Source organism: Nesoenas mayeri, assembly GCF_963082525.1.
Source record: "Nesoenas mayeri genome assembly, chromosome: Z".
In the NCBI taxonomy this organism is placed as follows: Eukaryota; Metazoa; Chordata; class Aves; order Columbiformes; family Columbidae; genus Nesoenas; species Nesoenas mayeri.
This window is the reverse complement of record NC_137542.1, coordinates 19,611,755-19,633,027: the sequence shown is the minus strand read 5'-3', so window position 1 is coordinate 19,633,027 and position 21,273 is coordinate 19,611,755. Positions and strand designations below refer to the sequence as shown.

Sequence of the window (21,273 nt, the reverse complement as noted above, 5' to 3'; positions counted from 1 at the left end):
AATTATGAAAACAGAGAAATCATGTGCTTCAGGAATACTAACTTGCCTCTATCAAAGGAAAACTCAACATTTTCAAACAGAACAGAGATTTCTATTGCATTAGGTGAGTTTTGCTGTGCTTTTTTTCACAATTTTACAAACTTTTTTTTTACAATTGCACTGCTGCTATGCAATTGTATTCTCATCAGATAAAAAATGGGAAAAATGCATCCCGAAAGACTAATTTTCTGCAGCAGCTTGAGTTCTTGGGAGAAAACTCTTTCTCACGTGAATCTTTCCAACTCTGACATTACAGAGGTCTTTGCACAGAGGGTTCTATTAGGACAGACTGCATACAGAATGGAATACACCCTTTTAGATGCACTCATTGCTGGGCTACTCCACAAACCCACAACTTTTCTGTCCATGTGTGTGTATGCCTGTGCCCATGTGTATGACTCGTACATCTGTAAGGCATAAATATCTTTGCCCAGCACTCAGCATGTGGTTACAACCTGCCACTAGGCATGCTGCAAAATACGGTTTAATCACTTTTGAGCATGGTCTTTCATTTCTACTGACTCTTAATGCCCAAGCATAATCTTGATACATAAAATAAAATAGATGGCATATATGATGGTATGACTGGATACAAAGACTTTGCATATATGAAGATGGGTCTAAGAATGATATTTGTCTGTTTCAACTACAGTTGACTAATTTAGGGTGTAAAGTATATCTGGAGGTCACCTAGGCCAACAATCTCTATGTGTGGTCTGTCAATAGTAGGAAGCACTCTTTGGCCAACAAAGCAGAGACAGATGGTGTATGAGCAGTACAGGACCTACAGAACTGCTAATAATTCTATAATTGTTTTGTTTTGGTTTGGTTTGGTTTTTCTTAAAAGATGGAGCTAACTGTTCTCATATTTTTTAATATGTAAAGGTTAGTCTCTTTTGGAAATGTGCTTCACAGGATGTAAACTAGAATTTTACTGAACCGCTTCAAAACAGTCATTTAAGAATGGGGTAGAAGACAGAGCAAGTCCTTCCCATATACTAGCATTATTCAAGTTCCACTCGAAACTTGCAACACTTCAGAGCCTCATTTTAATGTGAAACAGAGACCTGGATTTGCTTGAATAGTTTAAAAATTACTATTTGCATGTACAGCTTGGGTAAACTACAGCACATTATGTACTAGTAGTAATAGACCCTGACACCAGCAGAACTCAGAGTTTGCTGTGATATCACAGGGTAATGAGCTTAGTGCAGGAGCACCCCTTGCAATGTGGTTGGTTCTTGGTTCTTCCACTGCTTCCAAAGTCACTAGGTTGGTTTGTTGTCTCTTCTCCCACCATAAGTCTTACTACACCCCTCTGCTACTTTTCTTGTTCATTTTCAATATATCTTGTTCTGTGGAGATACATTCTTATTCTGTGATACTGTTTGAGCAGTATAGAAGCACCACTGAGCAGAAGCTACAGCATGCTGATTGCCCAGAACACCCCCTTTCAGCCAGTTTCTCATGTGCCTTATTCCTGAAGAGCTTTGCAGAGAGATTGCAGCAAGGGAATAGCTGCTGATCGTTCAGAGAGAAAAAGAGGACAGTGGAGGAACAGCATCAGTAGGAAAAAAGAAGAGTAGAACTGAAAAGCAAAAATGTGGCCCTTTAGAAGTCAGAAAGAACAAACAGGAGTGTCAAGGCTGGGCTTCTAAGGATGGAAAGAATGTGAGTATTTAGATGGCAGCAGGTGTCAGTTGCTGTATTTTTGTCATGTCTGCCGTTGTAAAGGAACAGCTGTTTTAAGACTGTTGTGAACACATGATTATACAGACTCCTGCATTCCCCTGAAAGAGGTGGTGCTGCAAAGGAGGCCCTGTGCTTAAAAACAGAGGAGAAAAGACAGTTCTGCTTGTTAGTGAAGGCAGATGAAATTGGGGAGAGCAGGTTTCATAGGAATATAACTCCTAAGACTGGGTATTTTCTGAAGTCCTTCCTTTCTGTGTCAGGATGAAATTTATCCATGATACCTACATTTCCCAAGCATTCTGCAGAGAAACCAAGCAAAGTAGTGTTGTGTTTTGTCTTTGGTTCATATGTCCTCAGTTGTAGCTAATGCTGGCTTTTTTTAACCTCAAATATTACAGGTATGGGTTTATTTGTCTAGACTTTAACACTTTTTTTCTCTCTGGAAGAGTAATGACCTTTGTGTCTCACTCTTTTGTAGAATATGACTTCAGCAGTGAAGGAGTTTGCAGAGAACAGTAACTTTTTGCCCTAAGCTGACACAAGTAAGTAGCACCACAAGCAAGCATATTGGAGGAGGACCTCCCAGAGGAGGGCTACAAAGACGTTCAGGTGGCTGGAGCACCTCCCCCATGAGGACAGGCTGAGAGAGTTTGGTTTGTTTAGCCTGCAGAAGAAAAGGTGTCAAGGACACTTTATATTCCCCATCTTAAAGGGAAAGATGGGGAAGGGGACTGTTCATCAGGCAGTGTAGTGATAGGAAAAGGAGTACCAGTTTAAAACTGAAAAATTCAGATTATGTATTAGGAAGAAATTACTTACTGTGAGAATGGTGAGACACTGGAGCAGCTTGTGCAGAGAAGCCGTGGATGCCCCCTCCCTGGAAGTATTCAAGACCAGGCTAGATGAGGTTTTGAGCAACCTGATCTAGTAGAAGTTATACCTGCCCATGGTAGGGAATTGGAACTAGATGATCTTTAAGGTCCCTTGCAACTCAAACTATTCTATGATTATAGTAGTTTAACCCTGGCCAGTGACTTAAGCACCACACAGCTGCTTGCTAACACCACACTGTGGGATGGGGGAGACAATTGGAAGGGCTAAAGTAAGAAAACTTGAGGATCGAGAGAAAGACAGTTTAATAAATAAATAAATAAATAAATAAAAGTTACACGTGAAAGCAAAGCAAAAAAAAAGGAATTGACTCACTACTTCCCATCAGCAGGCAAGTGTCTTACCATCCTCAGGAAATCAGGGCTCTATCACATACAACAATTACCTGGGAATACAAATGCAATAACTCCAAACTCCCCTTACTTCCTTCTTCTTCCTATAGCTTTTATTGCTGAGTGTGATGTCACATGGTACGGGATGTCACTTTGTTTAGCTGGGATCAGCTGTCCCAGCTGTGTCCCCTCCCAACTTCTTGTACACCCTCAGCCAACTCACTGGCAGGGCAGTCTGAGGTGCAGAAAAGGCCCTGAGGCTGTGTAAGCACTGCTCAGCAATAACCAAAATATTCTGCTGTTATTAACACTATTTTAATCACAAATCCAAAACACAGCATCATGCAAGCTACTCTGAAGAAATTTAACACTGTCCCAGCCAAAATCAGTGTATCTGAGGATTCTAAACAAGCATCTCCTGATTCTAAAGCCCCATCTGCTTGGACAGGTTTGACAATGTTAGCTGTATAAATTACTGCTTTTACAAGTTCTGTTTCTGTTTTGCCAGCAATTCAAGTAGTCTTTCTGCTCTATTTTCCACAGAATTCTTGAGGAGGATGACTTTAAGGTATAGATATTCAGACCTTGAGAAAATGGCTCTTTTGTCAGCCCTGAGGGCTGGAGCTCTCCTTAACATGGGAATACCATACTTCAGCTGAGTTTGTCGGTTTCTCCCTGTCTCCTTTTAACTTAGAAGCATATGACCAGCATGCCAAATATCACTCTCCTGCTCCATTGTATGATGAAGAGAGCTATTCAAACTCATCAGTTATTACAATATCTCCACATGAGGGAGATGCTCAAGAACCAGATCAGAGTTCATCTGTTACTGGTATCGATCATCCCCCTTGAGTGATAAAACTCCAGGGCTATCATGTTTAATTTCTGGAGGGAGAGGTTCATGTCACAATACGTTCTGCTCTAGAGGTTTCAGAAAGTTCTGGTGAGGACTGCTGTGAAGACAACTGAACAGTAAACTCAGATACAGGCTGATGTTGACTTAAATGACAGTGGTTGTTCTTTGGACAATTGTGTTATTGTTTGTTATGTCAAGTCATTAGCAGAGAGGACATTAGAACCTCTTAAGGTGCCCTTAGACACTGAGGAGTCAGTCAGAAGGAAGAAAAAAAAGAAACAGCAGCCAAATCAGTGACACTGTTACAGTGACAGTGAACCAAGCAGAAGTTCTTTGCCATACTCCTTCATATATTCAGAGAATATAGGTAGGTTTAGAAGCTGCTCATCCCTTGCAGCTGAGAAGATGATAAGGACAAATGTAAAGTGAAAGGTCTATTTCTACAGGACTTGATCTAGTGTCCCTCTTCAGGCTAGGACACAATGTGGTCTTCTTGTAATCACAGGTTGTGTAGAAAAGGAAAGTGCATGAGTCTGCAGTCCTATTAACAGCACAGTTGAGGTAAGATGTGGCCATAGGACTAGGAAGATACATCATGGCAAAAGCCAGCTTGCAAAGAGATGTTCAAGTAACAGATCAAGTAGCATACACAGGAGCAAAAGAAACAAGAGGATGTTGAGAACTCATGACACCAACATCTCTCAAGAAAGCCAGTGAGACTAAGGCGTGAAAGCACTACATCCAGAGAAGTAAGTAGATCACAAGCACATAATAAAGGCCCTGATAAAAAGCATAGACAGTCATCATTACTCCATGGGAGACAATTGCCAAAGTAGAAACCAGGATAGTTCTGCTTTTTATAGTCAAAACATCACCTAATATGCCTACAAATACTCATGCAGGAGGATAACTCAGTCTAATGCTCAATATTGAAGGCAATCTACTAGTCCAGAATACATCTACAGACTTTTATTGAAATTATAGGTCTGCATAACTGGAGGGGGCTCTATGAGAGACACTATTGTTATTTTGAAAGCTGCAGGTCAAGGAGTCATTCAAGCAGTATGTCAAGGTCACCTTCTGGAGGTAGTGATGGAATTAGAAGTGAAAAGCCTCTTGGAGAAAGGAAGTGTGAAACCACTTGGACAGTGCAGGTAGGGACAGGACCATTCTAAAGGAAATGACCAGAAGAAATCTTTATCAGAATTCAAAGACTGCTAAAAAAATGAAGAAAGCCTTTCTGACAATCAAGCAAGCAGCAATACAAAGTTAAAGAAAAAGAAAACAAGAGAGTAGGGGCTGAAGTGTGGAGACAGTCTATGAAGGAAAAATCATGCAATGAGGCAGTGTAAAAAGAAAAAGGAAAATCATTAAAACAAACAGAAAAATCACACAAGTAACTTGGCACATTCTTTTCCAGTTGCGATAACAACTGATAGTGATAGTGACAAGGAGCTAGAAAGTATTGAATTTGTTAGCAACATTACTTGGACAGGCACAAGTCAGATAAATGAGAAGGAAAATGAGCCTCCATCATCTTTTCTGGGAGTGACAGAATGTGAAGATGCAAGGAAACTGGACTAGCCACAAAAAATTATAAGTTTACTACCAAAAGGATCTTAGATTGTGACATGAGAAATGCTGAAGTTGAGTGTTGAGAAACAGCAACTGATCAGAGGCTTGTCATAATAGATACCACTATTTAACAGTCCACACACAGAAACTGTAAGTAGCCACGTTCAACGTGCGCAAGCAACATCCTCCAGTCAACTGTCTTATCTCACCACTGCCTTTCTAGAGCATCCAGAAGAATCACCATTGATACTAAGATGGACAAAGAGATTTGTCTGTAGATCATATTGTTTTGATTCCCCAAGAAAAAAAGAAAAAAAAAAATAGTATACTTTACACTGAACAATTCTTAAAAGTGAAGAAGATAGAGTATTGCCAGCTTATAACTTTTAAAGTTCCTCAGAGCCAGGTTTGAAAGTTGTAATTTCATAAAGCAATACTGTATTTTCATAGTTTGTACAATATATCCAAGATATATATATATATATCTATATATATATATCTAAGTAGTTTCAAAGATGTGTAAAAAACAAATAAAAATACAGAAATGGGTGACTTGCTTTCTTTGAGACATGGTTTTCTTCTCCCTTCACTTGTACTTGGGATAATGTTCCTCAGAGAAGCAAAATAGACTCTTCTCCCTGAACATACAGAACAGAGTAGGCTGTAGAACTGACCCTCATTCTTGAGTCTACTTGCAGCTACACAAGTGTGATCCTTGGCAGCACTTCCTTTTGGTTTATGTGGGGAGAAATTTGAATGTTAATTTTATGTTGGTTTTGATAGGATACTCACTAGAGCAAAGATTTGGAACTCTAATCCCATTAGCCTGTTTTCCATCCATTACAATTCAGAGTGAGAGCACAAACACTTGACCACATGGAGGAGGAATCACAGACACTCAAGGTCTGGTAGGAAGGGGAGTGCAAAGAGGGAACAGCAACCTGGACATCATCCTGCACTTGCCACCCAGGGGGATAACTAGTCCGATATAAACCATTTGCGCTTCATCTTGTCTATGAGTTTTACTTCTGCTTGAAGCAGAGGAGCAAAATTTGCAGGATGCAGGGTAAAATACTAAAGACACCCACAGTCACACACACAGTTGGTTACAATCACGCTGTGACTGGTGTACCAGCCCCCAAGTGGCACTGGACTATTGGAGTCACTGAAGCAGGCAGCACTGGCCCCTGCCATTGGAGAGCTCTTGGATCACCAGACTGAGCTCCTGTTGGAAGCTTCTGTGCTGCCCGGCCACTCTTCCCCCCTGCTGTAGCCGTGTGACCCAGCTCTCCCAGACTAGGGATGTCCTCCCTGCCTAGAATGTGCAAATCCATCTTCTGGGGCTGAAGAAGGTAAGGTGGTGGCAGGTCTTTGGCCAGGTCTCACTATCCCTCCTCTATAACCAAAGATCACCTCAGTCCATGCAGCAGTACAGACAGCAGTGGTCTAGGAGAACAGTAGCCCCTGCCCAGCAACATTTTGTAGCTATCCATTGGTGGAAGTCTGAACAAATTAGAACAGTTTTGCTCCCTTTGAGTTTTCTGAACAGTTGTTGGTAACCCTGCAGATTCAATGCCTGGGTAGTGACCACCTTCCGTAATCCTTTCATGGACACCCAAATCAGCTGTGGTCATGGAAAGCATATGCCTACTACAATAGGAGAAAGGCTGATGCTTTCCTTATCAATGAACAATAACACTTAGCAGGGATAGTTCAAAACTCTTGAAAAGGGCTCCTGGATTGCAGTATCATGTACCACAGGAAAGTTATGAAAGCATTTCCCAGAGAAAATTAATTCAATGGAAACAATTCGTTCCCTCAGCTGTTCCTGGATGTAGGGAAAATCTTACTCACTGAATACTGTGAAAGGTAACAAATACTTGTTTCCTCTCTCCTCCCATAGCCCTGTTTCCTTTGATTGGAGAGACTCAGGCATGCAAAAAGAGAGCATGTAATGTATACCAACAGGTCCTGCTCTGTTAACAAGAATATAGGCACTACTCCTCCAGAATTTTTATTTTTCTTAATGTAATGGGGATGATGTTAGAAAAAATTAGTAAATGCCTGTGTGTTTTGGAAAATCTAGTATGTGAACACAGATTCATAGACAATTGCACAGCTTTCTCTGACCCTAAAAGATAAAAACACACAGACAAATGTAAAGAGTTAATTCAAGGAATTCCACATATAGCTTATAGATGATGAAATCACTGATCTTTGGGTCTTGGTCTTTGGTTTTGCTTTTGCTTTTTCCTGAGATATTTTCAATTGGGATAAAACCAGACTTGGTTTCCACTAATTTTATTCCAAAACAATTGCATATTTGTCTCTTTTCAGATAAGATTCTGGCTGCTTCCTTTTAGAGGATGTGTTCAGCCTTTATTCCAGATGTATCAGGGACACTGTGAATCTCTAAAGGACATTTGAACACCTACACACGTGAGCGTAGTTCTTAGTCATCAGTGTTTGGAAGCTGATCTTTAAAATTCGCTGGCTTCAGTAACAGACACTTGCATCTCTTTTTGTATACTGAAATTGTGGTCTAAAAATACGACTTCTGCAAGCCAGACCCTCTGTATTTCCCTCCTAAATTGTTCATGGACTCGCAGGGCAGTAGACAATCATACACTTACGCATTCAGAGAGCTAAATGAGTTGTTTCTTCCAATCCTGATCTCATGAAGAAGAGATCTTTCTCCAGAGTCTGAACAAGGGATTTTTTAATTTTTTTTTTTTAATAATCTCACAATGTTGAAAAACAGTGGTATCACAAATGTATTAATCTGGGCAAAGCTAGGAAAGCCTTTCTTATTATACTACCTATTGGAATTGCAGTGCAATGGAAACAAGAAATAACAAGAAATACTTTTTTCTTTTATACTGTTCTTCCAAAAGACTGTATACTTCTTGGTATCTAACTGCTATTAGAGAGGTTCTGTCACGTCAGACCAAAAACACACCCAGTGAAATACTCCAGGTTCAGGAGTGAGCAATAGCAGAGACAAAGTTTAGAATATAAAAGTTAGGCATGGAGTATTTCCCTAGTATATCTTCTTAGATTCCCGTCTGCAATATTTAAATATGTATCAAGATTCTACATGCAGTAGTGCAGTACAGGTGAAAGGGGATGTCCCATATATTCATAAACACTTTAGTGTGCTTTCTAAAGTTGCATTGTAGTACACTAAAAGTTAGTAATACTACTGCAAGTACTTGGTATTCCCTCATACTCCTCTTAGATTGCAAAATTATATCTAAAAACTAATATAAAATAAAATAGTATTTTTCATTCCAACAGAGAGTTTGAAAAGTTGGGGTGCTAAAAGAAAAACTAACAGTAGACAGAAGGATAGACAAATGTACAGGTTGTATGCAATCAGTGAGTTTGGTTTTACAGAACATAGCTTAGTTTATCCTATAGAACCGAAAATAAATCCACTATAGGTTCTTGGCTCCCACTCTTTTTAGGAGCAGAACATGGAGAATACGCATAATTCATAACATCACAACCCACAATTTCAATACATGGCAATTATTTTTAACTCACTGAAGGTTTCTTGTATCTGATACTTACAGTTTTGCCATATTAGAAGTTTATCAAATAATTGTACTAACAATAGACCCAGAAATAAACAACTAGTTTGTGTTGCAAAGGTGCTATGAAAACAACCATTGTTTTTTTCATTCCTTCCTTTCTGCTTTCCCCCACTCCTTCCCCCCAGGAACTGAGTGGTGGATTTAGAAATTAGCAAGCAGCCAAATGTTATTTTTCATTAAACTTCAACTATTCCTAACAAATCACATCCTGATTTTTTTTTTTTTCACACTGTCCGTATTTTAAAATATTGTGAAAGATATCCATACTCAAAAATGAGTTTAATACATCCAACCTAAAAAGTTCAGAAATGAATTTTGGAGTATTGTGATATTACAATACCAAGACTGCCACAAGAACAAAGAGTTTTGTTTTGTGATATTTCTGTTCTCATTGTTCTGAGATTGTCATGAAGATGGATTCTATACAGTTTCCTGCTTTATTTTTGCAGCCTTTGTTATGAATATGGTCTGATTTTGTGCCAACCTTTGTCATTAGAATGAGAATCAGAATATATTATGAAAACTAAAATGTACTAAGCATTAAAATTCTGTGATAGCTCATTCTTGTGACAAAGAGATCACTGGCAAAGAATGGCACAAAATTAATCAATTATAGTGACAGTCTCACTATTGTAATAAGAATAGAAAGTGGCACTACATTTTGTGCATTTACATAACTGAGGAATGGTTTAAAATTAACTCGTTCATATCTGAACAGTCACCTCTTTTCCTGGAAAACCAGAACTGTGGCAATTTGACCGAGGACCATAGCTAGTAAATATACTCTGATCTAAACCAAATAAATGAGTAATTAAATAAATAAATTCTGCTTAGTTTTGAGTTATTCCCTACCTTTTTCATAGTCTCTTTCTAATAGATATACTTTTGTTTGTTTGTTTGTTTGGGGTTTTTTGTTTGTTTGGTTGGTTAGTTTTTTTCTTCCCACCAAGAAAATGTCTCACCATCAGCTTCTAGTACATAGCTTTACACTCTGGAATTGCAGTGAGGAGGTAAAAATGGTCCACTGGAAATTACCAAAAAAAAAAAAAAAAAAGATAAAGAGGGAAGGGGAAGGGGAAGGGGAAGGGGAAGGGGAAGGGGAAGGGGAAGGGGAAGGGGAAGGGGAAGGGGAAGGGGAAGGGGAAGAAAGTCTCTGAAATGCTCTTCTTTGTTGTTGTTATTTGTTTTTTCTTTTCTTATGCCTTTTCCGTCCACTCCCAAATTCTTTTATCTCTTGTTTACTCTGATTAAAATAATATATCAAAAAGCAATTATTCTCAGTAATATCAGGGGAGAGGAAACAAACAAACAAACAAACGCAACACCAAACCCAAAACACAGACAGAGGTATTTAGAAATCTCCTCTGTCCAAGTTATTGGCTCTTTCTTCTTTTGCTGGTTACACGGTAGAATTATCAAACTCCAGTAAGAGCCCAGGCATATATATATTAAAAGATGAGTGCTCATGGTAGATTAACGTGGTTAGATATCCGCTGCAGGCAGATCCTTATTGACAGAAAAATCACTAAAGCACCTTCACAAGTCAATGGGAGCTCTAGAAAACCTGCTTCGTCAGGGAGACAATGAAGGGCAGCACCCAGAATGGTCCTTGCTGTGACTGCCTCCTGGCAAATGCAAGGCAATCCAGACCGTGGCAAATTTTAAACAAATTCTGAGAAGCATTCAAGCTCAAGAACGGGTAGAAGAAACCTCCAGCTAAGAAGAAATTTCCATATATGCAGATTGAAAGGCTTGATGTGGAGGTTTGAAGTTTGGGTAGATTTTTTTTGTACTTTTCTCAGTATCTTGCATTTAACACTTGCCAAACACAAAAGGCACAAAATGAACCAGCTGATTTGATTCATGTCAGCATGCTTTTGCCATTATTGGAAGAAGTATCTTTTTTTCAGATATATCTTCATCTAAAGATGATTTTGGACTGAAGATTAAAATGATAGACAGTTCTTCTTGTCTCTGACTATATGTTTACAAAAAACAAAGAAAACAAAATATTCCTTAGTTCCAGTGATCATGATGCTTCCTTAGATTTGTGACTACGCAACTGTAAAATGATACAGAGATTTGCCTGGATATCTGACAAAAACCCCAATATTGTTCTGGAGCTTTCTGTCCTACTGTTTGAATTCTTTCTGTCACAGCACAGGTTCATAGAGCTGAAGGTGAGATCTGATACAAAACTAACCCTCTTTATAGATGAATGTGGTTGTTAGGTTATTATAGTTATTTTCTCTTCATTAGAGTTGTCTTACAATGAGAAAATTATAAGATGTAGTGCTTGTAATTTAAAAAAGCATTCTTAACTATTAGGAAATAGATTCCTTTCCTCCTTTCCGACAAAATTCTCTGCAAAGATGCACATGTAAATATACAATACTGCTCACAGGAATGTTGAATCTCAGTGAAAGGGGCATAGGATTATGTTTGGGTAATTTTTTTAATGCTGATAATCTTTCCTTTGCCATGTGACTTATTAAAACTATTAAAAATGGTCAATTATAGAGTTTACATAGTTGCTACGTAATCATCCAAACTAATCTGAGCTTTACTTATTGTACCTTAAGTATTTTTGCCATGCTATTCTCATTTTAGTACCGCTGCTAAATCTATTTTTAATAAAAATCCTAGTAACAGTGATTAAAAAAAACCTTTTTCTATCAGTGAAAGAGTAGAATGAGACACAAAATGGATCAAGCAAGAATAAGCTTCCTCAGTTTGGAACCTGAAATGTTTTGACTGAATGATATCCGGTCAAATAGTCAGAATAGCAGAAAAAAATGTATTTCAGATTACAAGTGTAAGCCAACAACACATACTATTTTTTTATTATTTTAAAATTTTGGATTGTTTTGATGCTTGGGAAATAGAAGAAGGAGCTTGTTAAAACTCATGGTAAATAAGGTGGTGGGTCTTAGGCTATATTACTAAAATCTGATTTCAGACAGTAAGAGAAATTCTTTCTAATATAAAAAACAAGTAATAATTTAAAGGAATAAGCACATAAAATTTCTAAATAATAAATCTATAATTGTTACATATTTTTATTTTTTGCAAATTCATTAATTTGTTTCCTAAGTTATGTTCTGATTTCTACATCTTTATTTTTGCCCTTTTCTTAGAGAGAAAAATAAAGAAGTTGGAGAATATGACCTTGTCCTTGACAACAGAAGACAAGTGAGAGATTGTGGGTGATTAGCATGTTCATCCTAGTAAGATATTGTCTTGATAATTCATAGCATGAGGAACTGGTCTTGCAAAAGCTTCTTTCTCAGTTTGTTGAGTGAAATTAAATAGAAAAGTCACTTACCCACTAACAGGTAAAAATTGCACCAGATGAATTTTTTATTGCTTTGTTGTTGGTTTTTGTTTTGTTTTGGATTTTTTAAATCTTTCAGAAGATTTCCGTGTCTTCATACATGCATCTCACAGCTAATGGACTCAGTAGGCAATTCCCTTCCTTTGACAAATAAAGTTTTCATAAATCCACAAAAGTATATCTTTCAAAACTTGCTTGAAACAGACATTTTGTGCTGAAACAGATAAAAATAGCTTTTTTTTTTTTTAATATAGTATTAGCTGATGTCCCAAATTACATTGGATTGTCAGAGGAATAGCCCTAAAGGCTGCACAAATGCCATTCTTCATTGTATCTAAAAAGGAGATAGTGTGATATATTCCATTTGCTTTCTATTTCAAATTGATGTAGTGCTAAGCCCTGTATAATTGCATAAATGCTTAACTGCTTGAGTGTCAAAGTAGAAAGAATATCTATTTTTTTTCCCCTAAAATATCAGAACTTATTTATTTGTTTGAAGAAACTGAAGTGAGATTTGCTATACAACAATGTGTATGCACTGTTGTCTTGTGTGTGATCCCGAAGTAGTTCATTAGAGTCTCAAGGATCTACAGAGCTAAACACTTGAGCTTAATTTGCCCATGGGAAATAATATGCTAAATAATAGTATCATCTGATCAGGTCTTCTCAGGCAAAACATGTGCTTGGTGGCCACAACATTCCAAATTAACATCCCACAACAAAATTAAAATTCACTGTGATTACCTCAGATGATAACATGCTCATAGCATTTAGTCCACTCAAGCATAATATGGTGTCCTGATCACAAAAGTAAAATACTTGTCAAAACTTGTATTAAGATTAGATTATTTTCACTGTTTTTTCATTTTGCACCCTTTCAACACACACTAAAGAAAATGTAGAGATGCCAAAGAATAAAAATCTTCTAAACTTTTAAAGCACTTCTTGCAATTTGTTTATTGAGATTGAGGGGTCTTACTCTGACACAGTAGTTTGCAGACCTAGATGAATTCCTTCCTAATAAGATTCATAAGATCTTCAAATTTTGGACAATGGGGGAAGGTTAATATATTTTGAACTAACATGATTCAGATTCAACAGGGATTTTTCATTGCAAAATAGCCTCTGGATCTCCTATTAATTATTCTAAGGCATCTCTATTTCCTTTTTTCTTGAAGAAAGTGATGTGCTTTCCCTACCGATATTGCTGGGAGAAATTTCTGCCACTCCTGATCTTTGGATTTCACTTTCTACAATGGTAATAAAGAATTCATAGTTACTCCACCAAAAATCCTGAAAAATTCCCTCCCCTGGGGGAGAGGTACATTTAGGTGTCCCATCCTGCAGTGATGAAACTAGGGTCTGGGAAATACCCATTACTAATCATCAACTCAGAAGGCTCCTTAAAGGTTAACTTTGACAAAACTGTGCATGCTGTTAGACTGTTTTCTGGAATCCACCCTAGGATTGAAAGTGGAGTAGAAAAACTTCACTGCAAAAAAACAGTAGCAGGCCACTATTATAATATTGGAAAAAGTATAATAATTCTTGGCAACGTGGAAGCCTTCCTTGCAGACATTTCAAAAATTGTTTCATGACTGGTGCTGTCACAAAGAATCTGAGTGGGCAATGGAAATTGTCAATTCCTTCATATGTATTTGAAAGTAAAATATTGCTGAGACTGCTTAGAAATGTATTTTGCAGGAATTATGATTTAGGAACAGAGGGAAGAGAAAAAGAATACAGAGTAGATTAACTACTGATCACTGAATAGTCTGGGGATATTTTAACTTTGCCACAGTATGAAGATAAGTGTAAAAACTCAAATACTTAAGCAATCATATTGGTGGCTGACAGGAAGGGTACTCAGAACTGAACAAGATGTAAAATTTAAGAATCTTATTTGATTTGCACAGGGCTAGTGCTCTCCATGTTGAAACACTGTATTTTTGTAGATGAACACAGAATAACTTTTTTAACAGATTACTAAATTATTCAGTAGGAGTTTATGTATTGCTTTTAAATTATGGAGGTATGAAGAAATGACAAGAAAGAGGGTGAAATTAAGTATCCCTTTTCTCAAAATAATAGAAATAGTCCGAGATCATTAAATAAACACACATTTTTTCTTACCCATATACTTCTCTTCACCATACTGAGATTATTTGCTTTGTTTTGTTTTAAACAGGACTCATTGACAGTGTGACAACAAGAAAAAATGTGGTCCAGTTCATGACCCTGTGCTTTAGCAATTTCTTATACAGTCTAAGGACAAACAATGACATGAAATCCAGGCTGAAAAGGCTTCACACATGAGAATTTTGCTTGTCCAAGTGACATTACCTTAGAAAAGTTTTCCTTGATCACCAATGTGTTGAGAAGACAAAACAGAAAAAAGGGAAAGATCACATTCTGGGAACCTTTCTGCTCTATTACTTCTGTCACGGCATACCTGCCATCTACTATCTTCCCCATTTTGCCAGATGCACCTTCTCCTAAAACACGTGGTGGTAGAAAACAAGTATTGTGCAGTTTACTCATATGCTTGTGTGTAAGTATGGAGAAGGGAAGAATACACTTCCAAACACTGGTTTCTTTTAGATTTTGCTGACTTTGGAAAGGAAAATGTCAAAAGCATGTCTAGGAGTACAAGGAGACCTGAGCTTTTAAAGCTGAGTTTTCAAGAGACTAAGCCCTAAAGACCCCAAAGCCAGGCAAAAGAAACAATATTGTTCACTGCAGTTTAATTCTCTTGTGAACCCTCTCAAGAAAACTGCTTTCTTTTTCCTTCCTTTTTTTTTTTCCCTTTTGTTTTGTTTTTTGTTTTTCCAATACATTTCTTTTTCATAATGACATCTATAATCTTCCTTTCTTATAAATATAGCATAGTTTCTCAGTGGGAAAAGTGAGCTTCTAAATAAGGTGTTATAAATTTCAGACAGAAAAAATATCGCCAAAGAAACAGGAGAGAAATGAGGAAAGATCCAACATGTTATAAACAATATAGGAGAAGGCAGCAAGAGATACGGATGAAATGAGAGGAAAAAAAATGAAGAAAATTGAAACAAAAAATGACTGAGACATACCTGTGTTCCTATATAAATCTGTTGCTGTCTAAATAGGTCAAGTTGCACAAGGGGCTGGGACTTACTCTTTTAATGAGAGCAGGGTGGAAAGAGAGGCAAAGGAAAGGATATAACTGATGAAGAGTTGTGAAAGCAAACAGACCTGCAGTAGTAAGAGGGACAGTTTTAGGCATTAAAGAGGGAAGCCTGTTGTGCTGTTAAGCATTGGCAAACAGCTAAACATTGACCCAGCTCCTCACTCCCAAATCTCAGCAGAACAGAAAAAGAAAATAAGATGAAAAAAGCTCACGAATCAAGCTAAAGGTAGGGAGATCACTTACTAATTACTGCTGCAGAAAAAAAAACATAATTATTTTGGTGAGAATGAACTTATTGACCATTAAAACATATCCAGGCAGTGAGACCAGCAACAAGCATTAAACCAAGACCTTTATCCCCAAAACAGAGCAGCCCCCAGCCTTTCTTTCACAGAGCTCACCCCTGCAAAACCCACTGACCACATGCACAGGGCAAACAGCCACTCACCAGGTGGAAGTTGCAAGCAGCCTTGCAGAAAGACAAGCAGCTTAAGGGCTGCAGGAGGCAGATCCCTTTCACCTGTGAGCTGATGAGGTGCAGAGCTCTAGGCTTGTTATGGTCTATGGACCCATATCTTCAGGATCTGTTTATTCAGGGAGACTAGGTAGGAAAGTTGCAACCTGCTTCCATTTTTAATTTGTAGGGTTCAAGAGGGAACTACCCTTGTGAAGTAGAAAAAAGTAGAAGTAGAAGTAGAAAAAATCCACTCTCAATCTAGCCATGTTATTGTCTGCTTTTAAACATTTATTTCAGACACCTAAAGCACCGAGCAGCTTATGCACTGCTTTATTGCTGGTGGAGTATGGTCCTTGTCTTTTTTCAATTCAGTCTATTTCTGACCATTTCTATACCTAAGTAACCAAAAGGACAGGTTTTGGTTGTTCATTTGTCTGGTTTGGTTTCTTTGTTTTTGTTTTGTTTTAATCTGATTTTAGCAGGTTGTGGGTTTGGTTTGTTTGTTTTCCTGTTTGCTGGTTGGTTTACTGATACCTAAATGCTCCCTGGACTGTGGTGTCTAACACTTAGCAGATGCGAAAAATAATTACTTATTAAGAAAACACCAGTACTCTCCATATAAAACATATGATTAATCATTTCTAACTGTTTTTGATTAATACTTGTCAGAAATACAAGCATTTATTGCTGATATCTTTCAGAGTTTAAGACAGCATTTTTACAGCTTCGGAAAACGTAGTTTTTGCAGTTTCTCCTCTGGTAGCATACATTTTTTTATTTACTTGGTTACTTGCTTCTTTTTTTTTTTTTTTTTTTTTTTTTTAAGAGAATGGCAAAGTTACTATGTTTGCAAATAGCTACAGTTTTATATTATCAATTAGAAATAAGACATGAAAGAAAAGAGATTCTTAAGAAGATACACATTAACTTTAGCAATTCTGTGGAACAGAAAAGACATTCTGTAGGCCCTTAATAAATGCACAGAAAAGTGCTTAAATACAGTCAAATTTCATCATGAATGCAGGTTAATTTTATTTTCTTTTTGTAGTTCCATGATTTGTATAAAACAGTACTGTGAAAAAACTGTTAATCCAAAGGATTAAAAGCCAAAAAGCACAACTGCAAATCTGGTACTGGAACTAGATTTTAGGCATGGTAATTTGACTTAAAATAGCAAAACCAGTGATTATCAACAGTGTGTTGTAGATAATAGAACACAATGCATTCAGTTCTGAACATTATTAACTTGTCCTTTTCTTTTTCACTCTTCACGTATTTTAATTCTTTAGAATAGAAAGGTCCTCTGGTTCCAAATCCAAACAAAGAAAAAATTGTTTGTGTTGAAATTCCCTGCATTTATAGTAAATATTTTTTTAGAAGTAAAATTAACTCTGCAAAGACTTCATATGAACACATAATTTGTATCAAAATAATACATTTGGTATTGATCCAAAATTCTCATTATCCACTGCATGTTCAGAATTGAGTAGGAATGGCTGACTGCTTTCTATATGTGTACTTTTACAGCAGAAATGAGATCAAACCTATTGAAAACATCTGAGAAGAACAGGCACTGAGATCTCCATCTGCATCTTGGTGACAGATTTCATATCTTTCAAGAATATTTGGGAGAAAGCTTTTGGGATGATGCATACTTGAAGCCAGTGAAGAATCCACTGACTATTCCCACATCTGTTTTGTCTAACCTTTGGTGTTTAATGAAGAAAGATACTGAGGGGATATAGGAGGAGGGGAGCAGAGGGAAGATGTCTGTGAATTTAGAAGTTTGGGTTGTTTAGAAATGGTTTATTTTTGGAATTGTTTTCATGTGTGGATGTACCTATATAAGTATATGCACATGCATACTATTACTTTCCTAATGTTTTAAAGAAATGTTATTTCTCTAAGAAAAGACTGAAATTCATTTAAGGCAAGTGTATAAACCCTGTAACATATTCATAACTACACATCTTATTCTGCTTCTGATTAATATTTTGTAGACTGCATATTTAACATATTTTTACATATTTCCTCTATAGCTCACCAGAATCTTTCTTTGCTTGAAGTCAGGTATTAGCAAAAGAGATGTCATTCCTAGGAATTTCTGTCTTTCAGTAACCTAAGTTGGTTTAGGTCTTTACATTTTAAGAAAAAATAAAAATCCCCTAAACACTGAAAGTGTTACTGTGTTATTTTTCTTACACCAGTCTAGGAGTTACAGTCCCCTTTTTCTACGTTAGTTAAAAATAGTTGCCACACTGCCACCTTATGGCTAATACGGATTTTAAAAGTAAAAATGTCTCCCATTGAGCTTGTATTTTGACACTTAAGCATTTCATGTGGTTTACATGGTGTGAGTAAAGAATCTAACCCCCTTTCAGAAACAGCTTAACCTTCAGTTTAAACTGAAACACTGTTACCTGACTATCTGTGTCTCAAAGTGTAAGAACACAGCACAAGATAATGCACATAGAAGGCTTAACATTGGGTGGGCAACATCTAATCACATTTTTAAAATGATGTCCTAGTTTCATATGAGATAGAGTTAATTTTATTCCTAGTAGCTGCTATAGTGCTGTATTTTGGATTTAGTATGAGAAGAATGTGTTAGTTGCTGTGCAGAGCTTACACTAAGTCAAGGACTTTTCAGCTTCTCATACTGGCCTGCCAGTGAGGATGTTGTGATGGCACAAGAAGCTGGGAGGTGACACAGCTGGGACAGCTGACTCTGACTGACCAAAGGGATATTCCATCCCATATGATGTCATGCTCAGCATACAAATTAGGGGGAAGATTAACTGGGGGGCCCACTCCTCGGGGAGTGGCTGGGCATTGATCAGGGGGTGGTGAGCAATTGCATTGTCCATCACTTGCTTGCCTATTCTTTTATTATTATTATTATTATTATTATCATTATCATTATTTAGTTATTTTTCTCCTTTGTCTTCTGTCCTATTAAGCTGTCTTTGTCTGAACACACAGGTTTTACCTTTTCTCCAATTCTCTTCCCAAACCCACTGCAGGGGATTGAGTGAGCGGCTGAACGTGGTGTTTAGCTGCCTGTCAGGTTAAATCACGACAGATGTGAAACTGCATGAAAGTCTTTGATCAACATCTGCTTTTCTTATGCGGTTCAAGTCCATATACTACACATTATGCAAGTGATGAAAAAAACTAAATGGAACCCAAATCCATTGAATGTCTTCTTTTTTTTTTTTTTTTTTTTTTTTTTTTCTGGTGCACCTATGTAGCAATGAGAAATGAAACTGTGGCATGCACCTACCAACTGCATGGGCAAAATAGAAAATTGTTTTGATTATATGGAATGTGAAGATAAATGTGATTCAATGTACTCTGTGGTAGAATCTGTGGTTCCAAAGACATTCATATTTCTCAAATGTGTGCAAAACATCACAAAGCAAAATTATGCATGACTCTCCATATTTAAACAATTGACAATGACACAATGTCTGACAAAGTCAAAACTGAAAGTAAACAATTTACTTTTATCAATGTATTAAGAACTATATCAGATCATAGAATCATAGAATCATAGAATGCTAGGGATTGGAAGGGACCTCAAAAGATCATCTAGTCCAATCCCCCTGCCTGAGCAGTAACACCTACATGAGGCTACACAGGAACGTGTCCAGATGGTTTTGAATGTCTCCAGAGTAGATGACTCCACAATCCCCCTGGGCATCCTGTTCCAGTGCTCTGTTACCCTCACTAAGAAGTTTCTTCTCAAGTTTAAGTGGAACCTCCTATCATCCCTAAGTAAACTATTACAAAATTCACCCCAGTTATCCAATCTTTTTATTTTTTAAATCTTCCAAACAAAATTCTTGCAAATAAGTTTTCAGGAATAAAAAGATCCCTTCTGAAATAACACGAACTGACAAATGGCAGAAGCAGGCACTAAACACTAAACAAGGTGAGTATTGAAAATACATATTTTGCAGCAAATAAAATGTTTGATAAAAAAACACCTGAGCATTGTCTATTTATTTAACTTATTTAGTAGTTGGCATTATTATATGGAAAAAACCTGTTCTTGACAGCCTATGAAAATAAAATCCAAGAACATGTAAAAGGCTTTCAAGTGCTATAGTAATATAATTAATTCTACTCCCCCCCAACAGAAAAAAAAAAAAAAAGAAAAAGAAAAAGAAAAAGAAGAAAGACAAAGTAATCCTTATTTTCAAGAAGTTCAAGAAGTATCAAAGCATGCTTGACCATTAAATCAGTATAACTGAACTGAATGACTTCACCCTACTGTTTAGGTGACTGAAAACCTTTATATCAGGCATTGTATGTGATTTTTCTCTGTCAGTCAATATTCTCCACCATTTGCGTAACTTGTATTCTCTTGGAAGCATCTGTGCCAGCAAGTGCATCTGCTGAAATAGTGTAGGAGAAAATTCCAAAGGATTCTTCAACAGACTTGAGACAATGTGTGTGTTTTGTTTGTTTGTTTGTTTTTGTTTTGTGCCTCTGTGTGTGGTTTGGTTTGGTTTGGTTTTCCTTTTGGTGAGTCATCTTTTTTTTTTTTTTTTTCCTTTTTTCTTTAGCATTCATCCAGATGTAGCTAGAAGTGTATGAGTATAGAGAAAAATGTCAATAGCAAAAACAGTCTTTTTCCCTGATGGTTATTAAAACAAAACAGAAAATCAGATGCTGAGTAAAATATGAAGATAAAATATAGGATTCTTTATGAAGAAAGTCAGTTTGAAATACTACTGAGAAAGAAAACAAAGACAAAATATCCTGCAAGCAAACCAGTACTAGACAAAACAGTATGAACATAGCTCTATGAGAGAAAATTTCCCTGGCAACAGGATGACTCTTATACCCCCATGATCAGATTGATGCAATAGATGGAGCCTAGCTGAGAAGACCTACTTTAAACTGGTTGTATAGAGATAGAAAATTCACTGACATGCATTACGTCTCAAATGCTTAAATAAAATGTTTTGTTTTGTTTTGTTTTGTTTTGTTTTGTTTTGTTTTGTTTTGTTTTGTTTTGTTTTGCTAAAAGGGAATTTATTAATATATTTCCTAGCATAGGATTGTCTAAACTGTGCATAAAGCATAATCCTTCAGTAGCTTTGAATAATCTATTGTTTTTATATTCCAAAGATAAATATTATTATTGGTTTGTTCATATAATATTAGAAACAATGTGTAGCACAACTATTTATTTCTAAGGAAAAGGCAACAAAATTAATTGAACTGTCTCTTTTTGTGCTGAGTTTCACTGAAGTGATAACTGGAGTATTTATTTTGATTTTCACATTTTTATGAGACACTAGATTACGTTTGTATAACCAGAATAAAA

The 21,273-nt window shown here is 36.8% G+C and overlaps 1 protein-coding gene and 1 pseudogene across 2 annotated transcripts; both read left to right on the top strand.

Moving 5' to 3' along the window:
* Positions 1-3,296: 3,296 nt before the first annotated feature.
* LOC308051856 (E3 ubiquitin-protein ligase Topors-like) lies at positions 3,297-4,107 on the top strand (the record flags this gene model as incomplete). The annotated part of the gene is given in 6 exon segments (XM_080362501.1): positions 3,297-3,402; positions 3,610-3,789; positions 3,792-3,841; positions 3,843-3,904; positions 3,906-3,927; positions 3,931-4,107. Coding segments are annotated over 6 exon segments (597 nt in total).
* Positions 4,108-4,495: 388 nt separating this feature from the next.
* LOC308051855 (E3 ubiquitin-protein ligase Topors-like) lies at positions 4,496-5,394 on the top strand (annotated as a pseudogene). Its single transcript has 2 exons — positions 4,496-4,523; positions 4,795-5,394. The product of its transcript is annotated as an E3 ubiquitin-protein ligase Topors-like (transcript).
* Positions 5,395-21,273: the final 15,879 nt, after the last annotated feature.